This window comes from Lycium barbarum, chromosome 2 (assembly GCF_019175385.1).
Source record: "Lycium barbarum isolate Lr01 chromosome 2, ASM1917538v2, whole genome shotgun sequence".
In the NCBI taxonomy this organism is placed as follows: Eukaryota; Viridiplantae; Streptophyta; class Magnoliopsida; order Solanales; family Solanaceae; genus Lycium; species Lycium barbarum.
The window spans coordinates 85,468,856-85,486,169 of record NC_083338.1 but is presented as its reverse complement, the minus strand read 5'-3'; the positions used below and the strand labels follow the sequence as shown (position 1 = coordinate 85,486,169).

The following is a 17,314-nucleotide window of genomic DNA, read 5'->3' as shown; positions in this document are numbered from 1 at the left end:
AGCCTAAAATGCGGTACTTTTGCGAACAGTGATGTTGCCTCTGCATGACATTTGAGAGTGATAATGTAATGCAGGTGTGGAAGATAACGCCTTTGCTTCGGCGCGAATGCAGTGCAGAAGGTAAGGTCCTTGGGCCATGAAATGGTGCCTTTAGGCGATGAGAATGATGCCTTTAGACTATGACGCCCTCGGTGTCCTGTTGTGGGGCTGGACGAGCCAATGCAGTGTCCTACTGTGGGGCTGGCCGAGCCCGTGCCTTTTCTCTCGAAATGCGCCATTGGTGGAATTTTTGAGGGCCCCCTCAAAAATTCTGTCCCAGTTTAGAAAACAAGCAAAGATTTGCATACTTCCCGCGAAATGCGATGTGCACTTGCGGGTTTTTTTTTTTTTTTTTTTTTTTAAGCTACTAAAAAATGTTCTCCCAATTTCATGGTAAGACCAGATGTCGATACCTCGTAGAGTTAGTAACAGCACAACAACATTGAATTATATTTACTGTGCAACGATAAAAAACAAAATTAAGAAAAATAGCAAAATCATGAGAGCAAAATCTAGCAAAAATGTTTTTTTTTTTTTAATAACAATGATTTATATAACATGCCTCAACTTCAATTGGTACGAACAATTAGTATTGTGCATAAGAATTCGCCATTATTTATCGTCCAACAAACCAAGATCGACTTATTGGTAATTTCTACAGCTTCAAGTGGTACCTCAGACATACCTAAGGATCGACAAGATTGGTTCATTTTGCTTCAAACAAGGATTATGAACTATACCTATTCTCATGTTTCAAGTGCCCTCACCAGAAAGAAAGTCACTTTTCACACATATTCAGTATTTTTGAACTTTGGGACATCTAGAGAAGTACACTCAAACTCAGAAAAATGTTCAATGCTTGCAATTGTAATACCATAAGCTTGGCCGTCATGTAAGTATCCACTAATGAGAGAAACCTTAGCATAGAATCACGTAGGGCTTGTTATGGTGTTGTAATGTAGGCTTGGGAAAATGGTAGGATATTATTTGGGTAAGGAGTAACTAATCCTTCCCTAAGCGTTGCACTATGTCTGTGCTCAGTATTTGTGTGCTCTGACACTTTGTTTTATTGTCCCTTTCTTTTGTACTTGTGCGACCTCTTTTGCAAGTTAAAGCCCTTTTTTTTTTTTTTTTTTTTTTTTTTTTTTTTTGAGTTTAGGGTTGCATGCCCGAAACTCTGTGGGGATTAAGGGAATTGACCTGGGTTGCATGCCCGAGGTCTTGATAGTAATTCCAGGTTGTATACCTGAGTGTGAAAAAAATAAAAAGAAATAACGGGTTGTATGTCCGAGATTCTGAATGACTAATTTTTTTTAATTTTTTTTTTGTGTGAGCTCTTTCTTGCTTTGGATGTCGTTCTTAGCCTTTGTTTTTCTGGGACGGTCGAATCCCTCTTTTTTTTTTTTGAAGCTTCAGCTCAAATCTCTATCCGCAGTTGCACGTTTTTTTTAGCACGCTCAGGGAGGTTGGGCCAAGAGAGAGATAGTGCATGTAAGCACTCAGAAATGGTATAGGCTTATGATGTGGTGGTAAAAGAAAAGGCTTTAGGCTCAAAGGGGGAATGCTAGGGATAATGTCATTGGTAGGCTAGAAAGGCTCAAACGGGTCAAAGAAGGCCTACGATCCTTTTCTATGCTGAGTGTTACTCATAATTTCGCCTCAACAGACATTCAGGCCAAGTTCTAGATCACAATGCAATGCAACTGAACTCTATATAAAGCTCACCACACAATGCACATGAAACAATGAGGTTTGTTTTGTTCTTGTCTTACAAGCATGCAAGAGAATTTTCAAGTGCCACTTAAAGTGTGAATGAGAGGTACCAAAAGAATCTATAGTTTACCACGAAGTCAGTCCTTTCTATCATATTGATTGTTACTTGTTTCTTTCCTATGCACATTCTAACTGTGTTGGTACCAACCAAGTTAAAGATATGAATCTAAAAAATATTTTTTGAATTTTTTGAATAAGGGTACCGAACCCAAAAAGGGTTGCCTACGTATCTCATCTTTGATGAGAATCAGGTGCGCGTAGTTCGTTCAAATAGGATAGAAAGAAACAAAATATTTTTGTGATTTTTTTTTTCAAAATAAAGAATTTTTTTTTGTGACTTTTTGAATAATAATACCGAACCCAAAAGGGCTGCCTACGTATCTCATCAAAGAAGAGAATCAGGTGTGCGTAGTTCTTGCAAATATGATAGAAAGAAATAAAATATTTTTGTGATTTTTCAAAATAAAGGATTTTGTTTTTGAATTTTTGAATAACGAATAATGAATAATGAATACCGAACCCAAAAGGGCTGCCTACGTATCTCATCAAAGAAGAGAATCAGGTGTGCGTAGTTCTTGCAAATAGGATAGAAAGAAATAAAATATTTTTGTGATTTTTCAAAATAAAGGATTTTTTTTTTGTGATTTTTGAATAATGAATACCGAACCCAAAAGGGCTGCCTACGTATCTCATCTTTGATGAGAATCAGGTGTGCGTAGTTCTTGCAGATAGAGTATAAAATGCATGATTGAAGAAAAAATATTTTACAAAATGCAGGGTTCAACACAAGTCAACTAAAAATAGTTAGATAAAGTGCTAAGGTAGTGCAAAGCAAATAACAACAATATTTATTTAAAAACAAAACATGTAACAAATAAAGAGTATATGAAAAATGAAAAGAATGTTCGAAATAAAGGATAAAATTCAACCTGGCTAAAAACAACTGCAAAATGGAATGTACAGTAACCTAGGAATTCTAAGAGTTGGTTTTCCTATGACACAAGGCTCCTGAGCGGACTACTCGAGTGAGAAGGCTACGCGGTCCCCGTTACTCGGGCACCCCGCGCATACGCCAACTCTTCTAAAATTTGGATTCTACGAAAAAAATTCGCGGGTGCGCAAAACACACCTCGCGTGTACGTGTGATAGTGTGAGTTTTCCAGAAGTGGAGGAAATATGAACGGCATGCCATTTTATATAAACGGATAACACATATGAATATTAATATAAAACCACCAAAAGATAGCAATCAAAGAGAAACAGTAAAAGCAAGATGCATAATTTACAATAAAGTAAAAAATGAGTATGGTAAACAAAACTTGCTAGTAAAAAAGGCAATAATACAGTGTATGAAATTAAAAGCAGATATGTACGTAAACAAATAAGGGAACAAAGGGAAAGGATATACATGACGAATAAATACAGGCAAGTAAAATAAAGAAAAATTCAAATAAAGACAACATACCTCGAATAGCAAATTGAGTCCATATGGTTAGAACCTAAGTGTCCCCAGCAGAGTCGCCATGTTGTTGCACCACATTTTTACCAAAGGCTAAACAAAGCACAACTTATGGAGCTCTGAAATAATTAATCATGTACAGAGTCGCCACCTAGCATTTAAGGTATACTAGGGTACCTATAAATTATTAATATATGCAGCTTAACATGGTCTACGAAAATAAGTGAGATTCTAGGTAAGGGTTCAAATTATTCCGAAGGGAAGGTGTTAGGCATCATTCAGAATCCACAAATGTGGTTCCCGGCTGGACCAATTTAGCTATACGAGGGATGTGTAAAAAGACTTGATTATTATTTACAAAAATTAATAGAATTTAGACTAAAGAATAACTAATATGACTATTCACATAAATAATCATGCAATACGTATTTTATACATATGTGATATAATAATTATTTAAAAAAAAAAAAAGTTATGTGCAACTTAGAAGCTTGGGTATGTGAAAGGGGTATAAAGAATGGACATGAAATTATTTTGCACTCAAGGTAAGTTAACTAATTTAACTAGCTAAGTATGTACGCCTAATCAATTAATTATGAGAGTACATTCTAAAGCCTAAATATTGAGGCAAATCACCCTATTTATTTACTTAAGTGTGCTAAGCTATTGAATTAAAACTCTAGCAAAACATGATAACTATAAGAATATTAGCTACAAAAATAATAACTGCTTAATATTAATTTGTCTAAAACACATAAAATTTAAATCACCTAAGCAGATCACAAATAAATTCCATCAACCTGCACCCTAAAAAAGTAAAGTTTCACTATATTTTATGCTTGTATAATTTAATAATGTAAAAAATATATATATATAAACAGATAATTTAAGAAGCTATTTAAACTTCTTTTGAGTGTCATCATTAAAAAGTAACTCCGGATACCTGCATGAGACTTAATAAAAATGTTAGTAAGAAAATAAATAACTATCGGATGAATTAAAGAAATAATGAATAAACTTAAAATAAAAAAACCAGTCTTTGTACATGGAAGGCCTTGGAAATCGACGAAAATTTCTTCATCGGCCATTTGGGTTTAGTATTCGCCCAAATGAATTTAAATAAATTTGACAAAATGTAATAGTACAATTGGCCGTCGGAAGTATTTTCCAGGCATAAAACCAACAATGAGATTTGTAAAAAATAATGTAGAATGTGTAAAATCAGTCCAAATAATTAACAACAGTGAAGTAAACCCGAATAGTAATAAAACATTGGAGCAGGGAAACGACAACCAGAAATAACGCCAAGCAAGTAGCATGCTTAAAATATCAATAGAAACAAAGTTTACCAAGAAATATATATATACGCGGATCAAACCATCTCATATGAGGAGGGAATAGTGAACAACATACAACACTAAAGGCACAATCATCTGGAATAATTTTTATCACCACAAGTAAATAGATTGAATACCAAAGTATGGTTCCAAGTACCTGGAGGGGTTCTGCAACAAAGCAACAACAAAAGGAAAAAACATATGAAAGGGGAAGAGGGGATGAGAGTGAGCAGCAAAGAACAAGAACAAGAAAATACAAATGGGCGTCGTTGGCGGCTGGTTAGTGGTTGGCCGCTCCAATTCTGCCTGAGTTACTAGAAATCTAAAAATAACAATACAAGAACAAAGTTGAGAAGAAGAAAAGGAGTAAACAGAAGAATAAAAGGGCTGATGGTTGGCATCGTTGTAGTTCACCGGAGATGGCGTCTCCACCAGGGAAGAAGAGGGAGGAGGGAGAATGAACAGTTATGGTTCGTTTCTTGGTGTGTGTAGCAGCGGAGGTGTGGTGGTGACACGACGACGTGGTTGCGGTGAAGGAGAAGACGAGAAGAATGTAGAGAGGAGGAAAGGAAGGAGCAGGGGCAGTGGGGATGGTGATCGGCATTGTGGTGTGGTGGCTGTTGTTGTGGTGGTGTGGAGAGGGGTGTGACGGGGGTTCGCCGGAGCTCCGAAGGTGGCGGCGGCTGGAAAGAGGGAGAGAAGGTTAGGGGAGAAAACATTTAGGTTTAGGAAAAAAAAATCTGATGTTGTGATGTGTGTGTGTTTGTGTATAGAATGAAGACAAAGGATGAAAAAAGTAAAATTTAACCCCACCATTTCTTATAATATCAATGAACACCCTCTTTTGTCCAAAAAATGAAAGAATGCACCCCTTTGTCCCCTCAATGCTTATTTTAATTCCTTTTTTAAAAAAAAGTGATGAAACCTTGACTTGATCGGATTTTACTCTGCGTTTAAAAATTAATTACTCCGATTTTCCCTGCACTGTCAGACTGTACTAAAATATAGTTAATTAATACATGTATAAATAATAACGCAAATATAAAATATAAACATTAATGTCTATGATATGAAAAATGTATTGCTATAAAATTAAGAAACAATTATTAATTGCACAAAAAATTGTAGTATTACGCTGTACATGTGCAAAATAATGATTCTTGAAAAATGACAATAAATTGAGAAAATTCCTAAAATAAGGATAATCATCAATAAATTGTTGAAAAAATGTAAAAAATGTATTTCGTGCTCTTTAACGAATCAGGGCCCCCCAAAACGTTAATTTTAAGCACGTCGAGCCAAAATTAGGTGTCAACAACCGGAACCGGAACCGGAACCGGTAGAACCGGTTAACCGTTTAATGGTTTACCGGTCCGGTTCCAATATTTTGGAAACTGGAACCGGTAAAACCGGAACCGGAACCGGTTAAACCGGTAAAAAATTAAAAAAAAAAAAAAACTAAAGTATATAAGTAAGTATATATAGTATATAGTACATATATATAAGTATATATAGTATATATATTAAGTATATATAGTAGATATGTATATATAGTATATACATTAAGTTATACATATATATAAGTATATATAGTATATAGTACATATATATACATATATATAAGTATATATAGTATATAGTACATATATATAAGTATGTATAGTATATATATATATTAAGTTATACATATATATAAGTATATAGAGTATATAGTACATATATATTAAGTATATATAGTAGATATGTATATATATATATATATATAGTATATATTAAGTTATACATATATTTAGTATATATATTAAGTTATACATATATATAGTATATATAATAAGTTATACATATATATATAAGTATATATAGTATATAGTACACATATATAAGTATGTATAGTATATATATTAAGTTATACATATATATAAGTATATAGAGTATATAGTACATATATATAGTATATATATTAAGTTATACATATATTTAGTATATATATATATATATATATATATATATATATTAAGTTATACATATATATAAGTATATGTAAGTTATACATATATATGTATACGAAAAACACTATTCTGTATTGCTGACTTGCTGTTAGGCTGTTAGTCAGTAAATATTTAAACTTTAATTATAAAGTTGTATAACATATGAAAATATAGCTACAATATACAAATAAATACTATAATATATATATATATATATATATATATAATACAAAAAACAAAAAAAAAATAGATTTTAATCACTCCAAACCGGACCGGTTCCGGTTTGAGGTTTAAAACCGGTAAACCGGAACCGGTTAAACCGGAACCGGCCGGTTTCCTAACCGGTTCCATAACCGGTTCCGGTTCCAACCGGTTGCCACCTTTACTTGACAGGCGTCTATATATGCCCTAAACAACTTTCAAGTAATTTTGTTCAACCCGCTCTTGTTCAGACCAAGTCAAAGTTGAGTATTGTTAAGTCACTCACTTTCTAATTCGTCCACGTCATTTAATGATTTTTTTTTTAATAATTTCATCCAAACTAAAAAAATATATCATAAAGTTAACAAAATCCAACTCGTTCCCCAATTCATCACACACTCTTCCTCTTCCTCTTCCATGGGTTAGGCACAAAGTAAAGAAAAATATCCACTAGATAGAGAGCACTTTAGGCATAGAAGAAACTGTTAAGAAGACCTCACATGGGTTCAGACACGTTGGAATCGGAGTCGGAGACAATGCTTTAGCCTGCTTCAACCGACAGTTTCCCGCCGAGAACTTTTCAGGGAAAGAGACCAAGGATTCGGAGGAAAATGTTGAATTCAAACGCATTAAGGCAGGGGATGGGGATAAAAGGTAGAATTGGATAAGCTAGTGGAAAGGGCAGAAGCAAAATTGGGGAAATTCAATGAGGGAGTTGACACGAGCAATTCTAAAATTCGGGAAAACTGCAACAAATGGTCAGATGGAGAAACAGAGGATGAAGTTTTCAAAGGAAATGTAGTCGCAAAGATTGCGTTTGTTGAGTGATGCACCAATGCTTACTTCCTATAGTTTCACAAGTCCAAAACACTAGGTCTGTACCTCGTAGAGATATTGAATAGGCACAGCAAAAAAATTCTATGTGCTATCATTGAAAAGTTGATTTATGTGGTCAATTGGCTAAAAGTTCAGACATTTTTATTTCCCTTATTTTTCAGTGAGGTAGCGTCGTAAAATTTTGGAAAAAGAAAAAAAGAGTAAAGGGAGAAGAAGTAGAATAAAGAGAGAAGAAAAAAAAAATATATTAAGAAGGTATAATTAAGTATAATAAATTGTTATCCAAGTATAAAATGACATATGTACAGTTGGGGATCATTTTTAGTGTTAGTTTTTCCTCCACGCGCTTTTCAGAGATTGATCACGCTTTCTTGCCACGTCACCCGTTAAAGGGGTATTACATTCACTTCAGACTAGAATAGAAGGGGGGGGGGGGTATATAAACGCCCGTAAAGTTAAATTGCTAAAGTGAATTTTGGATACAAGTTAAGGAGGAATTTTATGTATTTTCTCTCTCTTTTTATCATTTATTAGATGTCACTGGTCCGTGGTAGTACGGGCTCCACAATTTGTATTATATCATTTCCGGTTAAGAAATTATCTTAAACTTTAACACATTTATTATGAAAACAAGTTAATAACATTAATTATAAATGTTATTTGATCAAATTACTCTCTATCATTTTTTTAGTAAATGCAAATAAGCATGGAATGACTTTTTTCGAAATCACGTATATCTTTTATTACTACAGGGCTTGATGTCTTCTTGGTTTGTTAAGGCAATTATATGTCACGTCCCAGCCTAAGTGAGGTGTGATTAGCAGCCGGCATCTTATTAGGGCTGAGCGAACCAAACTATATCTCGCATCATCTATGTCTCGAATGATAAAATAAGGCCAAAGAGGCCAACTATGAACATAATATCATGCATATGTATATGTACAATGGGCCCATGAGGCTAACATAACAACTGACAAGACATGACTAAACTGTATACAGGAAACTGTCTGCAAAGCCTCTAAGAACATAACCAAAGCGTATAGGTCGGGACAGGGCCCCGACGTACCCATAACACAAAAATACACATATACAATCCCTGACTCGGCAATGCTCCAGGAAGAAGTGGAGGTCACCAATCAGAGCTGGTACCTGGAGGCAGCCTACTGTAGAGGATCCTCGTCTTGTCTGTCTATACCTGTGAGCATGAACGCAACGTCCACAAATAAAAGGACGTCAGTACAAATACTGTACCGAGTATGTAAGGTGGAAAGGCAACACAATAAACATATACTGCAAAGAAGGAGGATAAGAATCAACTTGGCGTTTCTGACTTACTAATGAGAATCTAGCATATATGTCTCTCTATACTCTCTTGTGCTTAACTACATCTATGTACAATACTGTGTCTCTGACCTACTTATAATCCTCGTGCTATCTACCCAACTGATCAGTGGTAACTGCCCGATCGGCTGTAGCACAGTGGTAACTGTCTATCCGATTATCGCCCGATGGTTGAGCGCATCTGCCCGACTGATTAGTGGTAACTTCCCAACTAGTCGTAGCATGATGGTAAATACTCTGTGGTAATAACTGCCCGACCAGCCGTAGTATGGTATTAAGTACATATCTGCCCAACCGGCCGTAGCTCGGTGGTAATAACTGCTCAACCAGCCACAATATGGTGGTAAATACATATTTGTCCAACCGGTCGTAGCTCGGTGGTAATAACTGCCCAACTAGCTGTAGACTAGTGGTAAATATAATCAAACATCATAACCAGACCTCTATGGGTGATTTCTATGCACTCCTCATAATCATTACTTATCCATCAATGCCTACCTACATGATTGCATCAGACTTATAAACACATTTTCAGGCCATTAAGACTTCTTCCCTATTAACTAATCCTTAGTCAATTTCTGGATACATCATAAGCCTTACTTCTAACATTAAGTACCTCATTAGAAGCTAGCATATTATTCATGCCTTACAACACACTCCTTGAGAACACATTTCTGAATTCATCGGAGTGACGTAAGGTCGTTATACCTCCGATTATCATTATGAAGCTATCATCATGAACATATCTCACCTTGAAGGAACAATAGTCATAAGATGAGATCAACATCAATGATATCATAAGAACATCAAAAACCACAGGCTTCTAGTATTTCTAGGAATAGGGACATTATGGACATCATTTGTGAAAGTTCATAACAATAGGATCATGCCTTAAGAAAAAAAGGAACAACCTTAACATACCTTGCTGCTTACTTAGTGTTACACCTTGGAAAATCTCTTGTATATGTACAGTGAATAGGCTAACAAAGGACATAGTGTACGCGATGTTTTGATGAGTAATAAATAGTATTTGATGACCCTCGACGAGATTCCAAAGGCATATAATGCAAGGAAAGAAAGTTGCCAAGGAAAGCGAACCATATGTTGTGTATCGGATAAGAATTTCGAGCGACGAGCTAGTGAGGGAATAATGAGGTCTTGGAGACATGTGATAACGTCCCTTAGATTGGTATTGAGATGTTAAACAAGTGCCAAGAAGGTTCCATAAGGATTGGAGATCAAACGAGTCGACGAAAACAAGTTCCGGAGAACTGGATAACATACGGCCAGACATACTGGCCGTATAATATTCACGGACCATATATCCAGTCCGTAGATCTAGTCCAGAACAACAAGGTTCATTGGACCAAATATACGGTCCCAACATACGGTCAGTAAAAATTATACGGACCGTATGTTGGTCCGTATAAAGTGGTTCGGCCAGCTTTTGTGTTTAAATATAGGGGACCCTTTTCATTTCATTTTTATTTCATCATTCACTCCACAAGTCAAGATACCTCTAGAACCTTCTCTAACACTCATCCACAAGAAAATCAAGGGAAATCCAAGATCAACAACACCAAATTCATGAAAACAAGAGTGTGAAACCTAGCTCAAGTTCATCTTCCTCAAAGAAAACCAAAAGAGGTGAAGTAGGGTTTTGGTGCTAGAGGCGAAACTCCACTCAAAACTTGTTCAACCATCATCTAAGGTAAGTTTCATGTCTATACCATGTTGTTTAAGGTGATGAAAGGTTAAGATACTTGAATTGTAGAAAGACCTAGCAAATGGGTCATAAATGAGTGAATTGTGCTATGGTTGGATGGTAGTTGGATTGAATCATGAATGTGGACGTGTTGTGATTATGAATATGTTATAAATGACATTTAGACCATGAAATAAGTACTATATACGAGAAAACGCGATAATGAGTTATAAGTATAAATGTGGAGAAATTGGAGGGAAATGGTGGATTGTGGTTAATGCATGTAAATAATGATTGTTGATTTCAATATTGTGGATGTTATTGTGAGCGTTTGAGAGTTGATATAGAGTACGGGAAAAGTAGTAGAAACAAAGGAAGTGCTGCCCAATTTTCTCTAGAAATGGTAGCGCGTTCTTATAGTTGATTAACTAATATTAATGCGAATTCTCTCTTGAAGGTAGAGACGTGATATCGAAGGAGAACAAGCGAACGATAGCTTAGTTAAACGTCAAAGGTATGTGAGGCTAGTCCCTTTATTTCTATGGCTTGAATCTTATAGCATGACTCTCTTTCTTATCCCTGAATCCCTTAAGTTCCGGAAAGACATAAGTCTATGTCCATAATTAGCTACACAAGGTAATGAGTAAAGTATAGAAATTCTAATACCTATGATGTGACGATCCTATGATGTTAATGATGCTATTTATTGCTTACACTCACCTTATATGCTCATTCCTTCAAGGTGAGGCAGGATGTCAATGATTGTTCCATAATGAAATCGGGGGATCACGACCTTACGCCACCCCGATAAAGTATGGTTGTTCTTGATCCTTATGCATGTACTATGATAAGCCTATTATGATGATGATGATATTACACCACGCCTATTTGGCCGGGCAGTCACCGCTAAGGAGGGCAGCTATGTTATACACCATGTCCAAATGGCATGGGCAGACACCACTAGTGGGCGGCATGAGATGGTATCCCGGACGCGGGAGGCCTGGACGCAGGCTCATGATATGATTATCACACCGATCCGATATGGACGGGAAGTTTATACATTATGCATAAATGATATGATGATGAGCATCAGTAAGACAGCATGACTTGTTTCTCTTATACTTGACAGTTAGATTCAGATGTTCCATATTAGTATCTTCTTTACATCATTGTCTTGTTTCATTGTTTATGCCTCTCATACTCAATACAATGTTCGTACTGACGTCCGTTTTCTTTGGACGCTGTGTTCATGCCCACAGATAGACAGGGAGGAGAGCTCGACCCAGATCCGTAGTAGCTGTCAGCTGATTGGAAGCACTCCTTTGTTCGGATGTGCTTATGACGATTCTTTTGTGTATATTCATGCATATGTATCTTTGGGCATGACGGGGTCTTGTCCCGTCCTTATGTGTAGCACTCCAGTAGAGGCTCGTAGATACGCAGTATGGGTTAGATGGTCTCACGAGAATGCTATTATATGTATATATCATTTTGATGGCCGAGAGGCAAATGTATATAAAAGTGCTTATGTTTCCATATAAAATATGATTTTCTTGTAATTTGAGTATAAAGCTGATAAAAGACCATTAAATGAGTAAGATGAGTAGTAGCATGAGTGGTGCTCGGTGGCTAGCCCCGGGTACCCGTCACGGCCCCTAGCTGGGTCGTGACACTTAGCCACTCAAAGTCTACCTTCCGAGCCTGCAAATCTACATCCAAGATGATTCATACAACAATCAGGCCATAGGAACACTTTCACACTCAAACTTAGCTAGTTAATAAGTTAACGTAATTCGGACAACATTTCCCCTATATTATCCACTCCAACCAATTCCAAAACAGCTCCCAAACATCAATTCAAGATACTACATGACAAACATATACAAATCCGTCCAAGACTTCCTTCGAAAATCAGCCCATAAGCCAACAACACCAACATATCAAACTACAACCTTTATACTATGTTTTCCTTCACTTTAAACCATTAAAATCCTCCAAAAATAACTCAATATCAAAGTCAAGATGAAGAACATACCTTATACTTGAAGAACTTTAACTCACACAACTTGCTTCAAGACCAAACTCATCACAACATCAACTAGAAGCAAGAACAATCACTTTTCATGATCTAGTTTAGTGTAATCTTGTTGAATTCTTGATCTAAGGGGCTATAAGAGTCTAAGAAATGTTTATCGAGGTTTCTAGAGCTCAAGGGAGTGTAGAATGATGAAAAAATGAGGGGAATAGGTATTTATACCCCTTGAAGGTCGGTTCCACCGACTTTTCAAATGGGGCCCGCGGAGAAGCCATCTGGCAGCATATCTTGAAACACCCATAACTTTCTACTCCGATGCCGTATCGACGAACGGTTTGTTGCATTGGAAACTAGATTCAATGAAATTCAATTTACATAGGTTATTCATTCCATAACTCCTCATATTCTAGGAGATACACCTCCCTCAAGTTGGACCAGAATTTCCTGTCCAAAATTTTGTCAAGTTTTTCAAAATTTTGACAAACTTAATTTCTTCGATTCGCTTGATCTCGAAACCTTTAGACACTTGCTTAGCACTTCTTAAAAGTGTTCCTTAACCTTATAAGGGTTCCATGACCTCTCCGAGCTTACGTTAGTTTACTTAAAACGCAAACGACGCGCAAATTTTCGAGGTGTAACATTATATAACATAACCTTTAGTATATGACTTAAAGAATTAATCCCACAAATGTTTTGTACAGTTTAATAGTAGAATGAAACACTATGTTAAATTGATTTCATGATACTTACTCCTCGACCGAAAAAGTAATCTTTGGAGCTTGAGTTTTGAGTCCTTTGATAGCATTTCAATACAAAAATAATAGGGTCATCAATAGTTCTGCCCCTATTTTTTGCCGGTCTTTAATTCTTATTCCTCATAACAAATAATTTTTTAGCGGCGCATAAGTTTATATTTTCACATCATCATATTCATAAGTTATGCTACCTGCCAATAAATACCTATGTCCCGCTAGACATAAGTTCAATTGTTAAAGGAAAAAATTGAAGACTGGTTCATTTGAACTTTTGAAGGGCAAAGATTAAAGACCAGCCTATTTGAAGAGCAAATAGTGCAATTTTTTCAAAATAATCGACCCATACCGAAAGTACTATTTTTATGTTTAAAATCCCCTTGCGGAGCTGAATGAACCATTCTAATTAATAATAAAAGAAGATTTGTTTACTGCACAGAACAAGTTCATTTTTGGAAAATCAACTACTATACTGTTTTATACAAAGATGAATACTCTTGGGATTCATCTGGTAGGATGTATTAGAGAAAATAATACATATATTAGATTTGCTATCATTAACGGTTATGTTTTTCAATCTATGTATAAGTATTACATGTATTAGTTATACACCTTGTTTAGTGTTGTTCTTATACATAGCAAATCATGCTATTAGCAATACAAATGTTATTAACACATGGATAAGCATGATAAATACAGAACTGCCTTTAATACACCAAATCAACAGTGAATAAGAAATAATCTAGCATAATTAATTCTAGCACTACTAATCACAGCATTATCAGTACATCATATTTCGTACTATTAATACACTATACCAAACGACCCTTTAGAGACAATGAAAGGGTCATAATACATTTGGTTTGGAAGTTTGACTATAGTGTTCATGCCCATTTTGCAATTTGGGTGTGCTGTCCTTGAACAAGGGAAATATAAATCTTTTTTGTATCGCTACGATTTCATCCAATGCCTTCGGAGGGATGTCTATGGAAAAGTTTTCTATTTCTAAAAAAACAAACATGAATCTATTTGCTTTATTCATGCTTTTATAGTTATACTAGTGAAGTATCCCGCGCTTCGCGCGATTATAAATGGCACTAATTATTAGATTTATAATTTATGTTATTATAAATTTATTAAAGATAGAATAGATGAGATTTTTATGTATATGCATATGATAATCAATGATATATTATATAATTTATTAAATCACAAATATAAATAAAATGTTAATGTACAGTATTTTTCATAAGCATATTTCAAAAAGAGATAAAAGAAAGAGAACATTTTCTATTGTCTACTATTTCTTTCATTTACATTTTCCTTTTCGCTGTTCCTTTTTTCTTTTTAACTTTTCCATGCCATAATGTCTCCCTCAAATCTGCCTACCTCAAATAAGCTCGTTTTTTCTTCTCACTTTCAATGTGTACGTTGATCGTGATAAAACCGCGCTTCCTCACTTTCAGTGTCTCCATTATTATAATATCACTATCTAATTAAAAAAAATAAAACAACTCAATACCATCTTTAAAAAATCTAACAGTGACAAATTGTGCTCGTTTAGCCGCTTAGCGTTACAGCTATAGTAAATATGTATAGGATGATAACACTGAATTCTTTTGGTACTTTACCCGTGATGTCTGACGCCCTCTAAGATTCCACCTAATTGTTCAAAGTATATTTTTTCCGAGCTTTCATGGTCTCCGTTCCGTTGGGTAACAACAACAACAACATACCCAGTTGAATCCCACAATGTGGGGTCTGGGGAGGGTTAAATGTACACAGACATTACCCCCACTTTGGTAGGGAGGCTGTTTCCGAAAGACCCTCGGCTCAAAAGAAAACAAGAAAACAAGGGGAGAAAAGTCAGATACCGACATGAAAATCAAAGCAATGCGAAAATGAGAAAAAAAACAAGGGCAAATAAGTCATGATAAAACAGCATGGAGAGACAAGACCAACACATAAAAGCAGGAAACATAGGACAATAAAAAGTAGAGCAAAGCTACGCCTAGCTACTAGTGCGACAGAAAAGCGAGACTACCTACTAGCCTTCTACCCTAATCTGAGCCCTCCACAACCTCCTATCTAAGGTCATGTCCTCGGTAATCTGAAACAACGCCAAGTCCTGCCTAATCACCTCTCCCCAATATTTCTTTGGCCTTCCTCTACCTCTCCTAAAACCGTCCAAAGCCAACCTCTCACACCTCTGCACTGGGGCATCTATGCCTCTCCTCTTCACATGCCAAAACCATCTCAACCTCGCTTCTCGCATCTTGTCCTCCACCGATGCCACTCCCACCTTGTCCCTGATGTCCTCATTCCTGATCCTATCTCTCCTAGTGTGCCCACACATCCACCGCAGCATTCTCATTTCCGCGACTTTCATCTTCTGCACGTGAGAGTTCTTGACTGGCCAACACTCTGCCCCGTACAACAGAGTCGGTCTAACCACCACTTTGTAGAACTTACCCTTAAGTTTTGGTGGCACTTTCTTGCCACACAGCACTCTGGAAGCGAGCCTCCATTTCAACCATCCTGCACCAATACGATGTGTGACATCATCGTCAATATCCCCATTTTCTTGTAAAATAGACCCAAGATACTTGAAACTTCCTTTCTTTTGAATGACCTGAGTACCAAACTTCACTTCCACGTCAGCCTCCTGAGGTACACCACTGAACTTGCACTCCAAGTACTCTGTTTTGGTCCTACTCAACTTGAATCCTTTAGACTCTAACGTTTGTCTCCAATCTTCTAGCTTAGAGTTGACTCCGCTGCGAGTCTCGTCTAGCAAGACTATGTCATCCGCGAACAACATACACCATGACACCTCACCTTAAATTTGTCGTGTCAATCCATCCATCACCAAGGCAAATAGATGGTCTCCGTTGGGTCTCCCTAGTCAAACCTGCACCAACAGACGCCATAGTGTAAATGGTGTTTTTTGTTGCTCTGTATCTATAGCGTATATGCATATATACTAATGAATATGAAGATCAGAGGCATAGGAATTGACACATTCATTATTCATTTTTAATAGACAACATTAGAAATTTGAAAATAAGGAAGAGGTTGATTGGAGAAACTTAATTCGACGTAATAATCAGCTCAATAGAATGTAATAGGTGTTTAACAGTTTTGAATGTAGAGGAAAATAAGCAATATTTATAATAAGCAGTATAAATGAAGGAATTGTTTGGAATATACTGATTAATTAGACAAACCAATCACACCTGCATTTGATGACATATTTTTAACGGAAAAAGGAATTGTTTGGAATATACTGATTAATTAGACAAACCAATCACACCCGCATTTGATGACATATTTTTAACGGAAAAAGCAATTGCCTGTGATGACATATTTCTAACAGGAAAAAGCAATTTTCGTACCTGAGACTCTGAGAGGGATAAGCTCTCCTTTTGTATGAAGAAGCCAACAAATACTTGGCATGAGAAGTAGATGTGAAAGACCTATGTGGAGCCATTATTTGCAGAACATCAAGAAGATGTCGTGCTATATCATCTACCTTACCGTTCAATGGATTGAAACTCATTTTTTTGGCTTTTGCTAAAATTCCTTCTCGGTTATTTGGGTTTTAATTATTAGGTAAAGACTCTAGAGTTTTCAACATTATAAAAGGAGTTAAGGCAATGAATTTTCAGTTTTTTAACATAGCACATTTAATATAATTAAGAGAGTTAAATGAGTGACTTTTGAATCTTTTTAATATAAAAAAAATGATAAAAATAGGAAAAGGTCGAAAAAAGAGAAAAAAAAATAATTATGTTTCTTGGCATATATATATACACACACAATGTGCAAAATAACCAAACATTAAAGT

General features: G+C 35.9%; 1 protein-coding gene across 1 annotated transcript; it reads right to left on the bottom strand.

Moving 5' to 3' along the window:
* Nucleotides 1-15,394: 15,394 nt before the first annotated feature.
* LOC132620753 (uncharacterized) lies at nt 15,395-17,010 on the bottom strand. Its single transcript, XM_060335185.1, has 2 exons — nt 16,863-17,010; nt 15,395-16,378 (listed from the first exon to the last, which is right to left on the bottom strand). Exon 2 carries the CDS (start codon nt 16,286-16,288, stop codon nt 15,515-15,517), a length of 774 nt encoding a protein of 257 aa, XP_060191168.1. The 5' UTR covers nt 16,289-16,378; nt 16,863-17,010; the 3' UTR covers nt 15,395-15,514.
* Nucleotides 17,011-17,314: the final 304 nt, after the last annotated feature.